This window comes from Athene cunicularia (assembly GCF_003259725.1).
Source record: "Athene cunicularia isolate RWA chromosome 4 unlocalized genomic scaffold, athCun1 chr4_part2, whole genome shotgun sequence".
NCBI lineage: Eukaryota > Metazoa > Chordata > Aves > Strigiformes > Strigidae > Athene > Athene cunicularia.
In genome coordinates, this window is record NW_020799099.1 from 28,735,435 (window position 1) to 28,758,096 (window position 22,662).

At 34.4% G+C, this 22,662-nt stretch overlaps 1 protein-coding gene across 2 annotated transcripts in view; it reads right to left on the reverse strand.

Moving 5' to 3' along the window:
• The window catches only part of FSTL5 (follistatin like 5), a 300,031-nt gene that overhangs the window by 270,720 nt on the left and 6,649 nt on the right, over positions 1-22,662 (reverse strand). For both annotated transcript variants that reach the window (XM_026847761.1, XM_026847760.1), the window contains exon 2: positions 5,269-5,302. In XM_026847761.1, the coding sequence (XP_026703562.1) occupies positions 5,269-5,302 (34 nt within the window). The remainder of the gene's footprint in view (positions 1-5,268; positions 5,303-22,662) is intronic.

A 22,662-nucleotide genomic window follows, 5' to 3' on the forward strand; every position in this document is an offset into this window, starting at 1 on the left:
TGTGTCTGTGGACTCTCATAAGAGCATGAAAATGAAAAGAAATGGAGAACTGTTCGAGTGGAAGACAGAGCTGCATTTCTTATGGCAATTCTTAAGTGACAGAATAGATTTGAGTTTCAGTTGACTGGGCTTTGGAGGAGAACAGAATAGGATAAAGGGGATCGTATTTGGCACACTTAATTCAAACAATCCTCATACCACCTCTTAAAAGTTTATTCACTCAGGTAAGTTGGAACAAAGAAAGAACAAAGAACAAAGAAAGAACAAATAAGAACAAAGAAAAAAAAATCAGAAAAAAGAACACTGTAGGTCAGATTATTTAGCAGCTGCATCCCAACGAAAATAACACTCTTGGACAAACATCTTCTAACCTGCCTGCTGTTATGTATGTTCTCTAAAATACTACTTTTTTTTCTAATATTTACTGCTTTACTAGAGAAGGGTTACTACAGTGTAACAAACTAAACATTAATCAATTCAGTCCAGAAGGACTGCAGTCCAGATTCTAACTTTACTCACATAATACACGTCTGTTGAAATACGAATTTAGAATATTTTGATTCAGCAGACATAATGAGTCACAGGATACATTACAGAAAGTAATGAAGGGAATTTTTTGCCATACTTAATTGGTTTAACATGATGTAAGTCGTTGATGCCGTGTATTCTGCATCAGAACATACACAGATTTATCCATTATCAAAAATAATAACAACCAGCCATATTGCAGGATAGACATAACTGTTTGCTCACCCACTGGCATTTGAGAGTATCTCAAGATAAGTTGTCACTCTTAAAAGTTACTGTTTTAATTAAGGTGTTATTGGTTTTGTCCCTTAATTTTTACTTTTTTTTTTTTTAATTTTGAACAATCTTAAGCTTTTCTCACTCCTTCCTGTCTTATATTTATCATTGTATAGAAAAAGACTACAACACCAATCTTGGAATCCCAGACAACCCAACAAGTGTTGAATAGGTATGCTAACTTTTTAAGGCGTAAAAAGCAAGAAAGTTATGCAAGTGATGCCCATATGGTATCCTCTTTATTTTTGGTAGCTAAAGATTGTAAAAGACACAGATGTTTTTCAATGATATCAGATGAGTCTGGTAATGTGTTTGTAAGAACAGAGAATTATATTTTTGAAACTGATTTGTGAGTCAACAATGATTTAAAATTCAGATTATTTACATACACACAAAAGGAGAAGGGTTGAATACAATTAGAAACTCAAGTTGTAATTAGAATACTGTCAGTCAATATTCTTCTGTTTAGTTTTGAGTGTTAATGATGTTCAAAGAACAGATCAATAGTAGCTAACAAATTTTAACAGTCTACTATACAGTCAGTTTCTAAAGTGTATTTTCCTAAAGTAAAAGTATTCAAATTAATATCATTAAAATTATTTACATGCACATTTTGTAAATACTATGAGAAGTATAAGTTTTCAAAATCTTAGCTGGAACAATTTTTATACCTTTCATATATATATTTTTTTTAACTTGCTAAAACAAATAGCCAAAGTTACACAAGTTGTACACAGTATCATCTCATTGTGCAATATCAGCAAAATGACCAATTCACTCTCAGCCTAAATTCAAAAGTGGTTTTCAGGTTGTTTTTTTTGTTTGTTTGTTTGTTTGTTTGTTTTTTTCTGGTAGATTTTCTCTGGTTTTGTTGTGGTTGGTTTTTAGAAACATACATATTTCACACTGCTTTTCTATACTAAAATTAACTTTTAGCTCTTAAAAAATAAAATTTTTGTAACATAATTCAAAATAACTGTGACGGAGTTTAGGAACTGATCATCTAAAACGTTACCAGTTAACTGAAATATTTTGTGAGTTCTAGGGTGTCCATGCTTTTTCTAAGCAAAGGAATCAAAATTACTTTGAAGTTTGGCAAATAGTTGATATGTGTCACTAGCCAACTTTCTGCTTCTTCAGAAATAAAACTTTTCCAGAGTGTCAGAAACAATTTCCACTTTGAAGTTTGCAATGTTTTTTATTAAAAGCACCTGAAAGTCTCTCAAGTTAAGCATAAACTGGGAAGAAAATTATGCATATTGCTTAACTACAACACAATTTCTGATATTAGCAAGCATATTTCCAATTAATCACAAAAATATCTATTTTGTGATCTATTACAGGCTTGGAATAAAATGTTCATTTTTCTGAAGAATACTGGGGAAGAGATGTAAGGAAGGTCAGATTGTAAGTCCAAACCAGCAAGTAAAATTCAGCAACATTTTAGTTTGTGATTGTTTACCCTGTTATTTATTTCATATTAAAGACACGTGTTATGAAACTAATTTCATCTGTATTTTGCACTGGCGATAATAATTTTCATGCACAAAAATTTCTCAGACTACAAAAAATTTTGCCAGTGTACACTGGAATTGTAAAATGTTAATGTATTATTTTATATAAAAGCAGCATATTTTTCTTCTGAAACTGTGTACACAAATATCTGTTATCCATTAAATGAAACAAGGAAAAAATATCACAGATCAGAGAGAGATGGGATTTGTGTTAGAACAGGTCATGTTTGAGTATTGGCTTCTATTTCAGTGTGATTGACTTAGCAGCTGACAGCAGAAGTAACAGATGGGAAAAACAAGTGGGTCAGAAAAATGTCAGGAGAAAAAACAAACACCACAAACCAATAACAACATCATTACTAAAATATGAATTGGAATCAGATTTATTTTATAGCAATAAATGAAATAAAATAAAAAATTACTAGGCATTTACAATATAATAAAAGATATGGAATGATGCTTCTTACTAATGTCTTGATCCTGCTAAAGTCAAATGGCATTTGACTGTAGTTCTGCTGCTATATCCTCCTCTTATAAAAATATAATCTTAAAGAAATTATTGGTAAAAATTAGATACTGACATACTGATGTCAATGGACGTTATAAAGTACAACAGGTTTTCATTTGGTAGGGATGTTTAACATGAGCTGTAATTGTCCTCTGATTTAAAAAGACAACACTGATTCAGAAAGCACATTTAAGGAACCACAGAGAATAGTTTTGTCCTTTTACTATATACAGTAGCTACCATATGTGGAGAGGGTAAGAAATACTATTAGAACCCTATCCCAAGAACCTGGGGATAATTTACCTATCTCACAAGAACACATGGAGAGCACAACACATTTAGATACTGCATGTGAAGGACAGATGCTCATTAACAATACAGGAACATTCATGCTAAAACATTAGTATCGCCTTGTTTCATCCAAAACAACCAGTATTTTAAGCAGCAACACTTCTACCTTCTTATATGTCATAAGTTACAAGTGAAATAAAAATACTTGTCTGAATCTTTGCAACGACATGGAAGAATAACACATGAAAACAAATAAATTTAATGAATATGAAAAGAGAAGGCCAAAAAACCCTAACCATAAAACAACCCCAAAAAAGCATTAAGCAATTCAGCATATCTGTATATACACATTCCAAAGTCTACTCTGTGTGTGACTATCTTTCAGACCACTGAAATCTTCCAAGTTGAATTGTCACTTTAAGCAGAGACATGCACAACATGCAGGAAGTTAAGTAGAGTCAAAATTTCCTCAAGAGATGTTACAGATATAATCACAACAAATTTTGTGCAGCTGAGCACCAATTTCACTGCCTGTTTGGAGATAATGGATATACCCCTTCAAGCAGAGTTTAAGGCTTTCCTGTGACTGTACAATATTATAGGCAATATTTTATAAGCTTTTGAAAATTGTTTCTGTGGCTATTTGGCTAAACTAACAGCTAATGAATATGATGAGTAATCCCAACTAGCTCATTTTTTTGTTCCTACTTTTATTTGTTTCTCACATATATACCATAATGACCATATACCTGTCAACTCAACGGGCTGGGGGGTGGGAGAGGGAATGTCAAACAGCATAATATAACTGAAATAAATAATAAAAATCCACAAAGAAAGGCCAATTTCAGGATCCTTCTTTGTAGCTAGAGGCTTAAAGTCTGTAATTTCTCTAAAAGTAAGTATACACAAATATTTTTGTAATCTATTCTGAGCTTTCAGTCTTTTATATAATTATTATCAAGTCAAGACACAGAAAATGTTTTAGAATACATCATGGATACACTCATTACATCTAGAGATAATTCAACTTTATATTGTATTACCTCAGAACAGAAAATTATAAATCACAAACTGGTTGAAACTGAAGATGTTTTTTTGGTTCATTTTACCATGCACACTTTTCAAATGAAGGACCATGGGTCCTTCAGATGATGTAAATTATTATATCATCATGAAAAATGTAACAGTCCTGACACAACTCCAAACAACCATCAGATTATGTTTGTCTTTAGATGCTTATGTGTGAGGGAAAGCAAGGAAATTGAGATCAGTAAGTACTCTGATAAATAAATAACTGAATTGAGAACAGCTAACTCATTGCTTCCTAATGCAATAAAAAGTAGATAGGTTAGTATCTTAATTCCCTCCTCTCTTTGTAACCTCTAACTGGTGTTCTTTCTTGTTCTACCTTCCCTTGTGTTTTCCTTTTTAAAGTACCTCATAGCCTACCTTTATAAGCAAATAAAATATCAAAAGAACAATCTTTATCTCTGTTGGCAGTTTTGCCTTTCACTGCTCGCTTAACAAATTTGTAACCAAGAGATCTGGGTGTTCTGTTTATTAACTGACTTTATATAAGAAAGAAGCATGAAATCCACAGTTTGGGTTTCTGAACTCTTAATTTTCTTGATACAAGCCTGTTTTTTCAACCTGGATATTCTATTTCATGTAGTGCTTAACCACTGGCACAAAGTAAGGTGCAGTGAAAGCATACAAGAAAATTGTATGTAAAACCCACAGATGACAGTAGTTTTACAAGGCGGTCTATTAAGGACATGAATAATCTGTGCATAAATTTGAATCACATCCAGTTATAGATTTATGGAATGAAAAGGGAGAAGCTAAAGTGATGGTACTGATGTTTCACTGAAGTACAATAAGCATCCACAGTTGAGGACACAAACTTAGTGAGAAGCTGTGCAGTCCATCCCATCCAGAGTACATTAGTCAGCCTTATTCATCTTATTCCAAAACCAGTACCTTATGCATTTATTTTCTACATTTCAACCCCCTTTCCTGAATATATTTTTGTCATTTCAAATACCAAAATAATCAGCAAAGAATCTGTCTGGATAATTTTTAACCAACAACGGATGGTAGATTTATGATAATTACAAGAATCTCCACATTTTGAAAATAATTGGCACTTACCTTTATTTCTTGAGCTTTCCTGATTCTTTTCCTGCTGTAATTAAAAGTAGAAAAATATATTACTTACAGAATTAGTTACCACAAAAATTATAGACATACAGATAAAAAAAGAGACAGGCTATTTCATCCTCCTCCCTGATCCAAGATAAAACCAGCTACACTTTGCCTGCTGTAGAAAGATTCCTATATAACCTGTTTTTAAACTCACCCGGTATTTTTCACATTTTTTTCACAATGACAGTGATTAAGTGCTGGAACACATTGTCCAAAGAGGCTGTGCAGTCTCTATAACTTTACCTCTATCTTGGGAGATGATCATAGGTCAACTAAAGAAGACCCTGTAAGACCTGATGTAAATTTAAAGATAGATCTGCTTTAAGCAACTGGTTGACCTAGGTAAGTTGAGAGGCCACTGCCAGTTTAAATTATTCCATGATATGGACAGTGTTCCAGAACCTTGTAAACCCTGAAGTAGTGTTAACTGTCCTCAGTTTCATCCTGAATGACACATGGCCAGAATCCCCTCAAAAACAAATGATTTTTTTTTCTTATTTTTCCTGACTTGCTTGAATCACAGTGAAACACAGAAAACATCTCATCTTTAAAGTAACAAAGTCATCTTCTCTTCCTATTTTTAACAATTCTTTAACATGTGTTGCCTAAAGCATTCCAATATTCCAATTCAGAGTTGTCTAGAACTAAGGATTTTTAAAAACGTTATCAACTGCATGAGCAACACATAACATATATTGCCATATTTCTAAATAACGTTTCCAATCCAAAAAAAAATGACACAGCTGATTCACTGTCAACAAGTTTTTCACTATGATCCCCTTAGTTGTTCATTCTAACACACCAATCTTTTCTCATAGCAGTTACCTAGTTATTTCTCATTTTTTATTTTCTTTGAAATACCACTGTATTCTTTTTCTGTAAAAATATGTATAAAAGTAATATTAAAATATGTTAGGATATAACAGGGAAAGATTCCTTCTACTGAGGCAACGCCACACAAAAATGGATGTAAACTTCCATGTTTAGAAAACAAGCAGCTGATAAAGCTCTGAATCTCTTTTTTGAGTAAGCAGAGCTAGCCATTCTAACACCTACATCCAGAAGACTAAACCTGAGCAAGTTGTTAATGAAGTAGGAGATTTTTATATTTCTTGTTATGCAAAAATACCTGTCTTTCATACCTTGAAGACCAAATTTGTTTCTCTATTATTCATTAAAAGTCTGTGTATGAGATATTGGTTATATAACTCTTTTATTATAGTTATTCTTTCTAATGATCAAGAACAGGAAAGAAGTTCAGAGAGCCAGAGAGAAAATTAAGACAAGCACTATCCCTGGGGTACCCTTTGCAATCCAAACCATTCTATGGTTCCGTGATCAACCAGTATCACATCATCTGCACATGGCATGAAACAACTCATAGACAATTTAAAACCTCACACTGGTGGATATTTATTTCATATTCCAGTTAAAACAATAACTGTTGTATAACCCTTATACATATTAATAGAATATTAATTCTCAATGCTAATACCAAGAACTGAAATTATGTCAACCAGTGGGTATGTGTGAACATATTGCATATATTAAATGGGTCACAGCTAGCTTAAGTAGGCATTTACAGAGCTCATGAAGTAATAGGCAAATGCTTGCAAGGCTGATGATTAGGAAACCACCGAATGTAGGTGGCAGAGAAAGAGAACAGGCACCGGAAAAGTGCCTGTAACAAGCACCACAACACCTGAGGCTTTTGGATGGCACATGAAAACTCCATTGTGAGCTGAATATAAGGTGTCTGAATACAGCAACTTGACACAGTGCTCACTATATGACAGCAGTAGGGCTTGTAAACCACAGGCATAAGAGCCAGGCTAAAACTATGAATCAATTCATTAGTTCCTGAAAGAAGTATCACATTTAATACAGGACAAGTGAACTGGTTATTACCAGGAATTGGGACAACTATTACATCTGGAGGATGCTGTTTTATCTTAAAGGTACCAGCACAACCTCTTAGGCTGACCCACTTACGTCTAGTTCAGGTCAGAGTGTTGGGCTTACCTGTACTTAATTCTAGCTGTATCTTTTTTCCCACTGCAAAATCTCTTCATCCCTTCCATAAGAGTCTAAGAAAATACTTTTTTCCATCAGCCATATATTATGCTATCAGGGTGTTAGTTTCAAATGTTGTAAATATTCATGAAACAAACTTGTTAATCAGAAATTGTGAAAAAGATACTTGCTTTAATCATGTCAAATGTGTTGACTTATTGCTATCAAGCTAATAAAGCAGCACTGTATCAAAAATTAATTATGTAAAAAACATTTGTTTCAGAGTTAACTCAAAAGTTTAAAATGGCTGAAATCTATCATTTTACTATTTTGAACTAAAAATTAACTCAATGTAATACTTTATTCAAAACACAGCCATTTCCAGCTGCAAGCTTCCTATAAATATACATTCATAAAAGTCTCTACATTTTGTAATTTTACTTGCACAACAATTCTTCTACAACAGTTTCTGAATAATGAAGTCTAAGTGCTGCTGAAGTTAATTTCTTTTTATTTGAGCAACTATTTATAAAGCCACATTTTCTAGTTACATTACTTGTTTCACATGCTAAAATACTGAATGAAAATCCATCTGAAAATAAATGGTATATTTAGATAATAACAATTTTTAAGAAGCATATTTCTTAAATCTTCTACTTCCCATATCTAAAACATTATAACAATGTCTTACCAAAGAGCCTGATTTCCCTGTTTAGTATTAATAGTAAAAACTCATTCATAAGAAAGAGACAAGCAAAATATACACTGAAATTGAGAAGAAAAAAAAAAAAAAAAAAAAAAAAAGTGAAGAAAAAATCAGCAAGTTCCTTTAGTTAATTTACAAAAGGACTCACTCTGAATACTCTGAAACTACAACTAAAGTTGACAGCTGTTCCATTTACTCATTTTGATTCCACTGTCTGACGCACATCCTTTTATTTGCTTGGCAAACCTTGAAGAAATCTTTCCCATTCAAACAATAACTGACACCATAGCATGTTCTCCTAATTGAATTTTTAGGTTTATTTTATTTTCTGACTGACAAGCTATTTCTTCAAAAATAGCGAAGTCCATGTAACATCCCAGTTTGAAGCATGCAACTCACTAAAAACTAACTAAGAAGTTTTCCTTAGTAGCACACTTATACATAACTGCATGTATTCACCAAACACCTTCATATCACCTACATAAGAATGAACACAGTAAACAATCTGCTGCAAAAAGTGATATTCAGTGTTAAGTATACACTGAGCTAGTTGACTTTAATGACATAAGACAAACCTATGAGAATTTACTCAAGGTAGTAACCTGTCCCCAAAATTTCAAACAACTCTGATTTATACAAACTTGCTCAGAGATGGTCTTTGGTTAGAGTACTGCAATTCTTCAAATATTTTCTGTGTTGTAAGTTTATGCTGGTAAAAATTGCATTTAGCCTGTTCCCAATGCCACGTGGCCAAGTTGTTAGAATTCAGATGATGCAATTTATAGGCTCCATGAACACTGTTTAGTCCCACAAAGCTCACTAGTCTTTTTTTCCCTTCTTTTAGTTTATAATTTGAAGAATGTTTTGTTTTGTTTGGTTGTTTGTTTTGTTTGTTTTTTTTTTAAAAAAAAAAGAGCTGCAAAGCCTATAATGTGTGCTGCTTACACTATAAAAGTAGATGCTGAAGACAATCTAAGTATTGATTACTAGATCAGAGTAGACTTGCAGGAAAGTAATCTTAAAAATCAAATCTTGGTATCAAAGGAGAAGATAAATGCTAAAAAAGATGAGAAAGAATTTTTAGGGAGAACAGAGTACAACAAGCTCAGCCAAGTTAGGAGAGGAAAGAAAATGACTCAGATGAAATTTTAAAATTAAAAAAAAAAAAACAAAAAAAACCCAACAACCAACAAACCAAAACACAACAGGTTTTTTAGTTGTTTGTTGGTTTTTTGTTTGTTTTGTTTGTTTGTTTGTTTTTTTTAATGGAATGTGTTAAGATTTCAGTAATTCAAAAAACCCACACATTTCAAGGAAAGAAGCCATTAGCTGAAAATATCTATGGACTTTAAAGAAAATACAAGTTTTTCTAATATCTTTATTTTCTTTAATTCCAGATGAAGAATTTTGAGTAGCTTTTCATGGCTTAGTTTTCTCAAAAGACTCAAATTTTAATTTTAGGCTGCCATTCAATCTAAGAAAAAACTTTCCTAGCAGATCATAGACCAGCCTCAGTGTGATATGCCATGGGCCAGGAAGACACTTGGTAGCAGCAAAGTGTATCCAGATAGAAAGATAAGTCTGTAAGCCTCAAGTTATTTCAAGATTACCCAGTGATTAGACTGAGTATAGCATCTCTGAACTGTGAAATTAACCTTCTGCCTAGGGAAAGAAGCCTTCAATAATATTAGACTTCTCAACTGAAAACACAGAGTTAAAAAATATAGAAAAATTTATAATTAAGGTACATTAAATAGATTCATTACCATTAAAAGTATGTGAATTAATTTATGTAGAAAACCACTAAGAAGCAAAGACTTTTTAGTGAGTAAATGTTATAAGTGCCTATAACTTCAGAAAATTAAGTTCAGATACTCAGAGAAATAGGAACTCCTTGTCCTGACAGGAAACAAACAAATAAACAAAACTTCCAGAGTCCTGGAACATGAGAGAGGTAAACAAAAACTTGTTCATCACAACATATATTTCCACTTGGATTTGTGCAGCACGCTACGGTTTTGATGACAGTTGGCCTGAAAATAAAAAATTTCTACCCATATGCTATTAGAAAGCATGTAAATGTGCAAACATCAATGTACTAAAGTAAAACATACTAATTCTGTATAAACGCTGTGATGTGATAGAGCTATTAGACCTGCTATTACACACATTTCTGTCATTTTTCTCCTGTATATATATTATACGTTATGATATATAAACAAAATATTTTCACCTTGCTTGTTAACAAATCGAAGAAATTGTATATACTTCCTGTCTAAATAACACTGGAATGATTACATGAAACACAATATTATATTGTTATCTATTACTACAAGTCATCTGTAAGCAGAACAAATCATCCTATGTACCAGGATCTTTTATCTGCTTTAATATAGCAAAATAGTTTTGAATTTAACAGTCTCCATCCAAACTAATCAGAAAAGGCGGATGTCTTTGCATGGTTTTGTGTTATATCATATCAGCCTGATGAAATATATTGATGCAGAACACATTAGAACTGTAAAGAAACCTTTCTTGTGTGGCCAACACACTGACTTCAGTGTAAACTTTGCAAAGAAGACTGAATGAAAGTTGAGAAAATGTCCTTTTTTCTACTGTGTTTGTGAAATAAAGAAGATCACAGATGGCTGATCATAAATTATAAACTATTTGCAATATATATCAAAGTAGGCTCTGTAAAGAAAGGACTCAAATATACACAGAAATGCTTTGGCAAGGTATAAAATCTCCTTTTCTAGTGCTATATCCTCTTTGTCTTAACACACAAATAGCATCAATATGTCTTAAAACGTCCTAACATTTTGACATTATGATTCTTCAGAAATAACACATTTGCTAAATAATGTTGACACAGTATTTAATTTAGAAAAAGGGTTTCATATTTTCAATAAGGGGAGCAGAACAGCATGGTCAAAGGGACTCTTAACGTACAGTGATTCCAAAGAAGGTACCAGAACTGATCTGTAAAGGTAGATAACATTCTAGGACTAAAAAAATCCACCAGTCTTTTTAGAAACACTAAAGCTAATTTCTTAGCCCCATTTAAATATGTATTATGTGCTTTCTGTTGGTCTTCCTTTTTTGAAAGAAGACTTGGTATTTACAAACCATAGACGTTGCACATAGAAGCATACTGACTTCCACTTAATTCTGTGTTTCTAAAAGACAAACTGCATACTTGTATTGCATCTAGAACCTCAACTCATCCCTCTACCTGAATCATATGCTGAGGATCTGGGTACGTGCCTGCCAGAGTGGGCTAGTGATAAAGAAGAGCCTTGTTTCTTTTTTGCAAAATTCAGTCTCCTTTTCCATGCTGTCTGTACTTAAAAAGTAGCTGCTGAATTAATGGAGATCTTAAAATAAACAAAGTGCTAATTAGTTTAAAACATATGGTAGATTGTCCTTGATATGTGACAAAAATTAAAATAATTTAATAAACATACACCACTAATCACAGAAATTGTGATGAAAATAGGAGTACATACTTATTTGCTTGATTGACATTTTATAATGAAAATTTATCATTAGCTATATTTAAAAATGTAGTTAAAATGCAGAAAATTAGTTTTGTGTTCATTACCTTTAATGTTCATTCCACAGTGGGAGTACTTTGTTACTATATAACTAACTTTTAATAACAATTATTCCTTTAATTGTTCTTTTAAGATAACATTTCATTGAGAGAGGTACCAAGATAATTATTTCTATGATGTTGTTAAAACATACAAGCTATGGTAGTTGAACAGTGTATTAGCTTATATTAACACAACAGTTTTAATTACAAGAAATCTGAATTATACATGTACAGAGACTTTATATTCACGGATTAAACAGTAGCATAGTCACAGCCATAGAGAGCAACTGCACATACGACATGACAACTTGGTAAACTATTCTTGGAATTTGATCAATGACATTATGCTGAACATTTGTGTTTCAAAAAAGTTTCACAGAATCAGACTTCCTCAGACTCTCAGCAACTGCAATACAATTGCAATTCAAACTAAAAATGCTTACAAAGCAGAAGCAACATTTACATTTGTAAAGCTATTTTGTTAAGTAGCAGTAAGCAAGGCCGTGCTTACTACAGTAAGGAAGAAAGAATGAGCAAAAAGTGATCTATTTTCCTGTTGTTATTGTCAGAAGTCTATTTATTATAGAGAGCTTCGTAATTTAATGTTTGCAACAGGATTCTTGCAGTTATATTCTACATACAGAACCCAGTCTTCTTAGAGATTGCCATAATTTATGGAAGCAAATTCTGGGAAAACAACATCCCACAGGTTGTTCTTGTGCCAATTAACACCTCACATGAACGTAAGATTGTGTGAAGGAAACAAGATGCAGAACAAGGCGGTTAGGAAGAAATAAAGAAAAATAAAAGCTGTTGAAGTTTTCAGAATTAATGACATTCCCAGGATTAGGTATTACGGTATTTGAGTAAGTCTTACAGGCCTCTGGAGAAAACTTATGAATCCTTATGGGAGGGATCCGACAGTATTTGGGAATCCCAGACGCAAGACTGAAAGATTTGTTTCATTAAAAACAAAACAACAACAAAAAAACAAACACAGAGATGAGAGTGGGGGAAACTGTGAAATCTGCTAATTTGGTTCTTGATTTGCTGATTTAGATCCCTTAGGAACATAAAGAACAATCATTCCAGACCCAGGAAGGGGAGTATGAATCAGTTGTTCCTCTCTGAGTGTAACAAATCACAACCCCTCAAAGCTAAGAAGCAGAGAAGAAATGAAGATATATAAAGCCTATATACTTTTTATCAAAACTATCTCCAGACCAGGCTTCAACAAAGCATGTGCTTTCTTCTTTCCATCCATAGAAGTTCTACACAGAGGCTAATCCACAGGTTTTTTATTTAGGCATGTCTGACGGTGCATTACAGCGAATCACTTAGATGTGTTGGTAGGACACATACTAGTCTTCTTAAAGGCAGTCTTGGATCACCTAAAGCTGACAAAACCTTCATCCTCAAAATTTAAAAATTGCTCTGTACTCCTAATGTTCTTCAGTACCAACTGAATTGAAGTAGCTTCGTGCTGATGTTACAGTAACATTCTATTACATTCTAAAAAATAATACTTCTTTTCCAAAACATGCAGAGAAAGAAAGATTAATGCATTTTAAAAGAAACAATTCTTCTGGTAGAATTGTTCATGATTCATGTGGACACATTTCCTAAAACTGCTGCCTAGTGTAAGAAGACCTGCGTACAGGTAGCTCCCAGGGGAAGTAAGCAGCCTAGAGTTAGGCCTATATGCCCTGATTACCAGAGCAGTTGAAAAAGATGCTGAAAAGTATTTTGATATTTATCTTATCTTTAAATTCAAGGATTCTTATTTCACTAAATCATTGCTTTTTAGTAGGATTGTAAAGTTTTCTACTGTCTTTTTCTTTCTGATGTAACATTTTGTTTAAGAGGAATCTTAAGGATTCTTCAGGCCCACTAAAAGAGTACACAAAGGTCAAATATAGTCTTTGCTTTTACAGAAGGGCCTCTTTTCCAAATTTGTTCTTTGTAAATGGAAAAATCAATTAATATCTCCATGCTGGCTTTAAGGAATTCTTCCACAGGCTGTTACCCTCCTATACATACACTGGCCACATTTCTGAGCTGAAAAAAAAAAAAAAAAAAAAAAAAAAAAACAACCAAAAAAAACAAACCAACCAAATCTACGGAACATGCATAGATTACTCTGGGTAAATTTCTTAGGCAGCTCACTATTACAGAAATACAACATAACTATATTTTCTTTAATATGATGACTTCATACTTTGTTCTTTGATGACAGACCAAAATTCTACAAATTTTTTATGGCTGTGCAGTGTTGCTGGTTTTAATAATGCTTTAATCATTAAAACATTTAAGCAGTGGTTTAAGCAGTGGAAGTATATTATCAAAGAATCATAGAATGGTTTGGGTTGAAAAGGACCATTTCCATTGGAAAGGAAAGATCATCTAGTTCCAACCCCTCTGCCATGGGCAGGGACACCTCCCACTAGATCAGATTCTTCAAGGTTCCATCCAACCTGGCTCTGAACAATTCCGGAGATGGAGCATCCACAGTCTCCTTGGGCAACCTGTTCCAGTGCCTCACCACCCTCACAGTAAAAAACTTATTTGTTATATCTAATCTAAATCTACCCTCTTTCAGCTTCCACCACTCCTCGTCCTATCATTACAGTCCCTTGTAAAAAGTCCCTCCCCAGCCTTCTTGTAGGCGTCCTTCAGGAGCTGGAAGGCCACTACATTACTACTACCACTACTACTGGAAGGCCACTACTCCACCACTCTCCCTTCCCAGAGCCTTCTCTTTTCAAGGCTGAATAAGTCCAAATCTCTCAGCCTGTTCTCATAGGAGAGGTGTTTCAGACCTCTGATCATCTTGGTAGCCCTCCTCTGGACTCGTTCTAACAGTTCTATATCCTTCTTTTATTGGGGGCTCTAGAGCTGGACACATTATTCCAGGTGGAGTCTCACAAGGGCAGAGTAGAGGGGCAGAATCACCTCCCGTGACCTACTGACCACTCTTCTTTTGATGTAGCCCAGAATCTGGTTGGCTTTTTGGGCTGCAAATGCACACTGCTGACTCATGTTGATCTTATCCACCAACACACCGAAGTCCTTCTCCCCAGGACTGTTATCAATCACCCAGCCTGTATCTGTGCTTGGGATTACCACCAGCCCAGGTGCAGGATCTTGCACTCGGCCTTGTTAAACTTCATGAGGTTGGCCTGAGCTCACCTCTCGAGCCTGTCCAGGTCCCTCTGGATGGCACATGCCTTCCCTCCAGCATATCAACCACACCACACAGCTTGGTGTCATTGGCAAACTTGCTGAGGGTGCACTCCATCCCACTATCCATATCGCTAACAAAGATATTAAACAGTACCGGTCCCAGTACCAATCCTCAAGGAACATCACTTGTTACCGGTCTCCACTTGGACATTGAACCATTGATTGCAACCCTTTAAGTGCAGCCTTCCAACCCATTTTTTATCCACTGAGTGGTCCATCCATCAAATCACTGTCTTTCAAATTTGGAGACCAGGATGTCATGCAGGTCAGTGTCAAAGGCCTTGCAGAAGTCTAGGTAACTGACATCAGTTGTTCTTCCCTTATCTATCGATGCTGTCACTCCATCATAAAAGGCCACCAAATTTGTCTAGCAAGATTTTCCCTTGATGAAGCCATGTTGGTTGCCACTAATTACCTCCACATTATCCATGTGCCCTAGCAGAGCCTTCAGGAGGTTCTGCTCCATGATCTTGCCAGGCATGGAGGTAAGACTGACTGGCCTGCAGTTGCCCAAATCTTCCTTTTTTCCCTTTTTAAAAATGGGTGTGATATTTCCCCTTTTCCAGTCAGTAGGCACTTCACCAGTCTGCCATTACCTCTCAAATATGATGGAGAGTGGCCTAGCAACTTCATCTGCCAGTTTCTTCAGGATTTGTGAATAGATCTCATCAGGCCCCATAGACCTGTACACCTTCAGGTTCTTCAGATATTCTCCAACCTGGTCTTCAGTGACAGTGGGCAGATTATCCTTCTCCCAGTCCTCCCTACCTTCAACTTCTACATCTTGAGCAGTGTGGCTGAAGCCCTTACTGGTAAAGACTGAGGCAAAGAAATCATTGAGAACTTCAGCCTTCTCCATATTCTCCATGCCCAGTTCTCCTGTTCCCTTCCAGAGAGGATCCGCATCTTCCCTAGCCTTTGTTTTATCATTTACATGCCTAAAAACGTTCTTCTTATTCCCCTTGATGTCCCAGGCTAGATTTAATTCTATCTGGGCTTTTGCTTTCCTAAAATGATCCCTAGCTACTTGGACAATTTCTTCATATTCTTCCCAATGTACGTGTCCATCCTTCCATTTTCTGAAAATTTTTTTTATCTCTAAGCTTGTCCAGGAGCTTCTTGTCCATCCATGCAGGTCTTCTAGCATTCTTAACTGCCTTCCTCTTTTTTGGAATGCATTATTCCTGGGATTGGAGGAGGTGATCCTTGAATATGGACCAGCATTCTCGGGCCCCTCTCCCCTTCAGGGCATTATCCCATGGTACTTCACTAAGATCCCTGAAAAGGTCAAAGTCCGCTCTCTTGAAGTCCAGGGTAGTGAGCTTACTGCAGACTCTTTTTGATGTCCTGAGGGTCATGAATTCTAACATTTCATGGTCACTGCAGCCAAGGCTTCCTTTCAGCTTCACATTATCACCAGCCTCTCCTTGTTGGTGAGAACAAGGTCCAGCATGGCACCCCTTCTTGTCAGCTCCTCTACCACCTGGAGAAGGAAGTTGTCAATGCATTCCAGGAACCTCCTGGACTGCTGGTGCCCTGCTGTGCCATCCTTCCAACAGATACCGGGGTAAATGAAGTCTCCCATAAGGACCAGGGCTTGTGAATGTGAAGCCTCTCCTATCTATCTGTAGAGGGCCTCATCTACTCAGTCATCCTGGTTGGGTGGCCTGTAGCAGACCCCCACTATGATATCACCTTCCCCTGCCTTTCCTTTAACCTTGACCTATCATAAGGTCTCAGTTTGTTCCTCATTCATCCCCAGGCCAAGATCCATGGATTCCAGATGGTCATTAACATAACATTCAACACCCCCTCCTCTTCTTCCCTGTCTATCTTTCCTTAAGAGCCTATACCCATCTATACGTATGGTCCAGTCATAGGAGGCATCCCACCATGTCTCAGTGATACCTATACCATTATCACCTTGTAGATGTGCACACATCTCTACCTCCTCTTGCTTACTCCCCATGCACCCTGCATTTGGATAGAGGCATTTAAGTGGAGCCCCCATTGAAGCCAACTTGCTGGCTGAAATACATTCTACCTGGAATCCATTATCTCGCACTTCATGTGCTCTCTTCTCACTGACCTGTGAACAACCCCAGAAGCAGGTTATCTCCAGCACTGGCCTCAAAGTGGAATGGAATGAGGATCCCCTCCCCTGACAAATCTTGTTTAAAGCCCTCCTTACTAGGCTGGCTAGTCTCTGTCCAAGTATGTTCTCCCCTTTAACTGAAAGATGTACCCCATCAGCCCCCAAAATACCTGGTTTCTCGAACCTTCTGCATTGAAACATGTATAACTACAACCAGAACAGATTATATACTGAAGACTGTATAATCCAAATTATGTAGTCAAATTCAGGCTACAACTCTCCTTCACTAAATTGGAGGAGCTATGAATGCTATGTAAATGATGGCTATATAGAAGTAGATTACTGCTATTTGTGCATATTTTGCATTAAACTTTAAATGCTCAGACATTACGTATAGAATTATTTTTCCACATATAGACAGCATGAGATGTACTTTCTTCCAGACTACCAAGAAAGAAATGAGATAACACAGGACAATTGATTAAGGTGCTGCAGATTAATATACTTCTCTCATATAGCTCATAAGCTAATCATATTCAGCACATGTTGAATTTTGAAATTATCTGAGGACACTCCAGATTTGAGTAGACAAAGAAGGGGTAAAGACATCTTCAAGAGGCAATTTTTTAGCATGATGAATTATCACTGGAAATTCTAAGGGACAGTATTTAATGTGTATTCTATTATCTTCCACCTCATGGGAACTCCTAAAACTCCAGGTACCCTCACAATTACTGAAAAGTATCATATTTCTTGACAATACAGTGTTATTTAAAAAAAAAAAAAAAACAAAAAAAAAAACCTGTACAGATTGATCTTAGCTGCACAATTTCCACTGACATTAATGGGAGTAATTTGCCTAAAACCCTTTTCGGGTTTGTTTCTCTTTTTAAATTTCAGAGATGGTTTTTAAGTATAATTTTCTAAAGTGTAATTTTCTAAAAACTATATAATGTGCATTTCTTTTTATTATTCAGCCTGTCTGAGACTCATTCATATCTTATCTCTCCTCTTTGCAAATTTTTGTCTAGATAAAAGAAAAATCTGCAGGAAGAATGACAGATAGACATGAGAGCATCAACATCAATTATTTTCTTACAATCCAGGAATGGAAGTAATATTTAGTCAGTGTTAGGACATAATTATCAGTAAAACTGTAGTATAACTACCAATATTGATTAAAACCAATATGCTGAGAAATTTCTAGGAATAATATTTTGTTTCTACCATTCATCTTACAAAGACAGATAAGGTATTGTTGCAAAGGAAAAGAGAAGTTCATGAAATTAATATTAATCAGTTATAACTGTCCTTTTGCAAAGTGTTCAACTATATATTTGAGGAATGGAAGCAAGTAGCTTTAAAAAAAGAAAAAAAGTGAGCAGAGAGCTGAAATAAAAATTCAGTACACATCTGAAGTTCAAATCTAATTGATAATAGCGTATTTTAAAAAAATATAAAGAAAGAACTTTGATTAAGACAGCCTTCCCTGCTCTAGAATACTAGTAGACACAGCTAAAATAGGGTTCATTTTTAATAATAAACTGAATAATGTCTTGCAAACTTTTCCTTGTACCAAACCAAAGACTTTCATTGCATTTTAATTATGAAATACATATCTGGAAGCAATTATTGGAAGAACACAGATGTAGCCAAATGATAAATTCTGTTCTTTACTAATTGTTAATAATAAACCATCAATGGAAATTATTTAAAATTATTAAAGTACAGTAAGTATTTGAAAACTCAGTAATTTTTTTGAAAGCCATGCTTTACTTATGCCCCAGTTACAGGAGGAATAAAGGAATACAGAAATAAATGGGATACCTTTATATGGAAGGTCAGACTAGCTAATGCAATGGTTTCTCAGACCTTTAAAAAAAAACCCGCAAACTGGCAGTTTCAATTGAATTAGTCTTCACAGGTTTTAGGATCAGCTTATTATAATACAGTAGTTACTATTAATTTTAACATTTTTATCCAGTAGAATTACATCAATGATGTAACACCAAATAATGTTAGATATACCAACAAAACTGGATTAAATTCTATTAATTCTTCATTTCTTGCACTGATGTATGAGTATAATCCTCAGGTAAGAGTAATAGTAATTAATAGCATTGCCATGAAGAATTCTAGAGAATGGAAGATTGTGCTGATGCCTCAGGCCAGTGATAGACCTTAGTCCTCCTTAGATATTATGTTTGAATTGTAGGTTGTTTATTCCAGATTACATACTCAGAGTTATAGGCTATATATTAAACAAATGACTGATAATTTTTACTTGGTTTGTTTTCATGGGAAGAGGGGACATAGAACAAATAAGATTGTTAAATATTTCTTATTTCAAATTAAACGTCTTGTTGCAATGCTTTCAGTAGGGGAACTAAATTGAAAAACATTATTTGGTAGAATTAACAATGAACAGATAATAAGCAGATGTTATTGATGCCATGCCACATTAAAGAAATATCTATTGCTATTATACTTAGTTCATACAAATGTACTATTCATTCATTATATGTTTATTTATATGGACAGTATAAATGTAGCATAATTAACAAACTACATTAATTGAAAAAATAAAGAAGGCAAAGAACTAAAAAGAAATATCAAGTGAAACAATAATCTCTTGCTCATCTCTTGGGTCACTTTCAACTAGTTAAAATAGTACCATTGGTGTATTATTAAAGTTTGGGAGATCTTTGTTTTGACTTTTATGTTCTAGGTTTTAACCTTCCATGTTCATTTAAGCATTCAAGCATAGTCCTATCAATGTATAACAATCAAAATAGACATAATTAAGGCATCTTTTAATTAAGCTGTCCTTAGACTCCTTTTTTTTCTGTGTGTCAGGCCTGAGCAGAGCTACCAAAACCTTTAATGTTTTCAATGGACATCTTAACGTTTAGCCCCATTATTTGAAAGGCAAATAAAACCAGTGGTTTGGGTTTGGGGTTTTTTGCAGTTTGTTTTGTTTTGGTTGGTTGGGAATTTTTGTTGTTGCTGCTGCTGCTGTTTGATTTATTTATGCAAAATAAATATGAAACTGAAAAACGTCACATTCCTTTAGCTCTTGGTTGAAGGGATTTCAGCATATTGATGGATGTAGTGTTCTTGTCTAGTAAGATTTACTATGGCATCGGTTATCAGAAACACATAGAATGCTCTGAGCTGGACTACTTACATGATCCTACCAGCAAATATACAAGAGGAAGACCAAAAATAAGATGTCACTTTCTTACCGATATTTTGCTTTATAAAAAATGGAGATAAAGTCACAGAATTTTCCAGTTACAAAACTCTCAAAAGTTTTGACAGGCTGCTGAATAAAGCTAAATCAGATATTCCTAAACCTAATATACATAAACATGGATTATGTTTCTTAACGTGGCTTCTTTGCAAAGCTGTCAAATGAAAAAAAATTAAGCCGATCAGGAAAACAAACACTAGAGGAATAGTTTACATATTGTGATAGCAAATATTTTTACTGAAAGATAACAAAATCCACGTGGGTTGTTTAACCCAACATCTTGGTAACATGAGATCAGGACAAAAAAAAAAAAAAAAAAAAAAAAAAAAAAAAAAAAGTTATATTAGTATTTAATCCAATATTGTTTTATCCAAAAAATACCAGATTTGTGCTCCCACTACACATCACATTCTCAGTAAAGTTATCACAGTTCAAAATTCCTACTGAAAAAAATAACTAGGAGAAATTAACCAATAAAGAAGAAAGAGTTAAACTAGTGAGATATCTTCCTAGTGTTAAAAAGAGATAATTTTTTCTGAACTTGATTTTCTACCATGCAATGTATAGGACTGAAATTTTCAGAATATTTTAAAATGTAGAAAAAAGATATGAAGGTAAGACCAAATATTTAGTCAATCTAATTAGAGCCAATTTAAATGGAGTCCAATTGTACACAAATATTGTACTTTAGTTTTATATTTGAACTCAACAGTTTTCTTATAAAACATTAGAGCTATATGTCAATGCTGCATTTACTTGGGAACATATGACTGTATAGATACACAGCATATTGATATTTAAAACAAACGTTTAAAGTACATAATTATTTTAATTTAAAAACAGAATTTAAATAGATAATTAGAATCACAATGGTGAAAAATGAACCATAAACTAAGGGGATAGTTATTTAATTAAAACAATGAGGCTGGGGTACATCCCAGTTTGTCTGCACACCAATAAATCTATTATACACCATGTTCATTATTTAATAATAATTGCATATTGATTTTCGCATATTATTTTTCACATTATAGGGACTGTTTATTCTACAGGATATGACTTCCATTTTAACAAACCAAGATAATAAAGGTTAATAAAGATAATAAAGTCTACATCTACTAGGTAATGAAAACAAGTATTGAATCCTTGGGAAAAATGAGAAAAAGAAGCAGCGGAAAATAATAAAATAAAAAGTCTGGCCGATAGAAAAAAAAAAAAAAGATATTGAATTATATACAGAGTAGTCTTGAGGATCTGAAGAATAAGAGACAGCAAGGAAGTAATGGGAAAAGAGACGGATCTCATAACTCTCAAGCACTTCAATTATCTGGTCTCTTTCATGATCTTAGAAGTTCAAACTGCACAAATCTGAGCAGGAGCAAAGCATCCCAAGTACTAACTAAAATAAATCTCCTCTGGCTTTGTTTCACTACTGCTGTGATTGCAATTTGTGATGATGATTTGCCATTGTAATAGAATATGAAAAAACATCAGGAATCTGAATCAATATAGACTATGTTTGCATCAACTCCCAAACAGCAGAAAGGCCCAAAACTCATTGCCTTATCTATTCAGGGGCTAACTGGAAATCTTCCTAGAAAGCAATGTGAGAAGGCCAAGCAGAGTAAAGTAGAAGATAACTACACTCCCTCCATATACCACTACTTTTATTCTTTACTGAGAAGCTGACATGTGAAAATAAAAAGGCAATGTTAATCAAAATGTAGATAACACATGTGGATCTCATCATTCCTTAAAATAATTTGGTGAGATTAATCTTTTCCACAGTGATGATTTTCAGTAACAGGAACACAAAAGACAGGTACAGCAAAAGGTTCAGTGCAATAGTAAAGATGCACCTTTTTTCTCTCACTAGCCCCATAGATTTGAGTAAAAGTTTATAGCTAGGTGTTGCTATTGAGTTAGCAACAGAAGCATCATCAGTCAGCCTGAAAGAAGAACTTCACACTTGCCTTAATTCCAGACTTTGACATCCTTCTTTTCACCCCACAATGAACTAGTTGGAAGGACTATAGAAGAAATTTTACAGGGAGATTTTACAGGCAACTTTCCTAACACTTTTTCAAAAAATGCTTTAAGCATGTAGTGAGAGATAGCAAAAATAGCATATTTAATTGATATCACTATATTAATATACAATGATTGTAATGGGACTTAAAAATATTAGCCATGCCTTTTGAATGCTATTGCCTACAGGAAAAAAGCAGATCAGAATGCAGAATGTAGTCCTCTCCCTGAGAAAAACAAAATAAAATAAAAATTTTCATAAGACTTCCTGACTAGACAAATGATTAAGGGTGAAAAAAAAGAAAAAGTGAGCCTTTTTACTTAAATGAAATCCTGGAATTTACATAAGACATAGTTACTGTGTTCAGGGAGCCTCAGAAGGAAGAAAATTCTCTTGTTCCTTT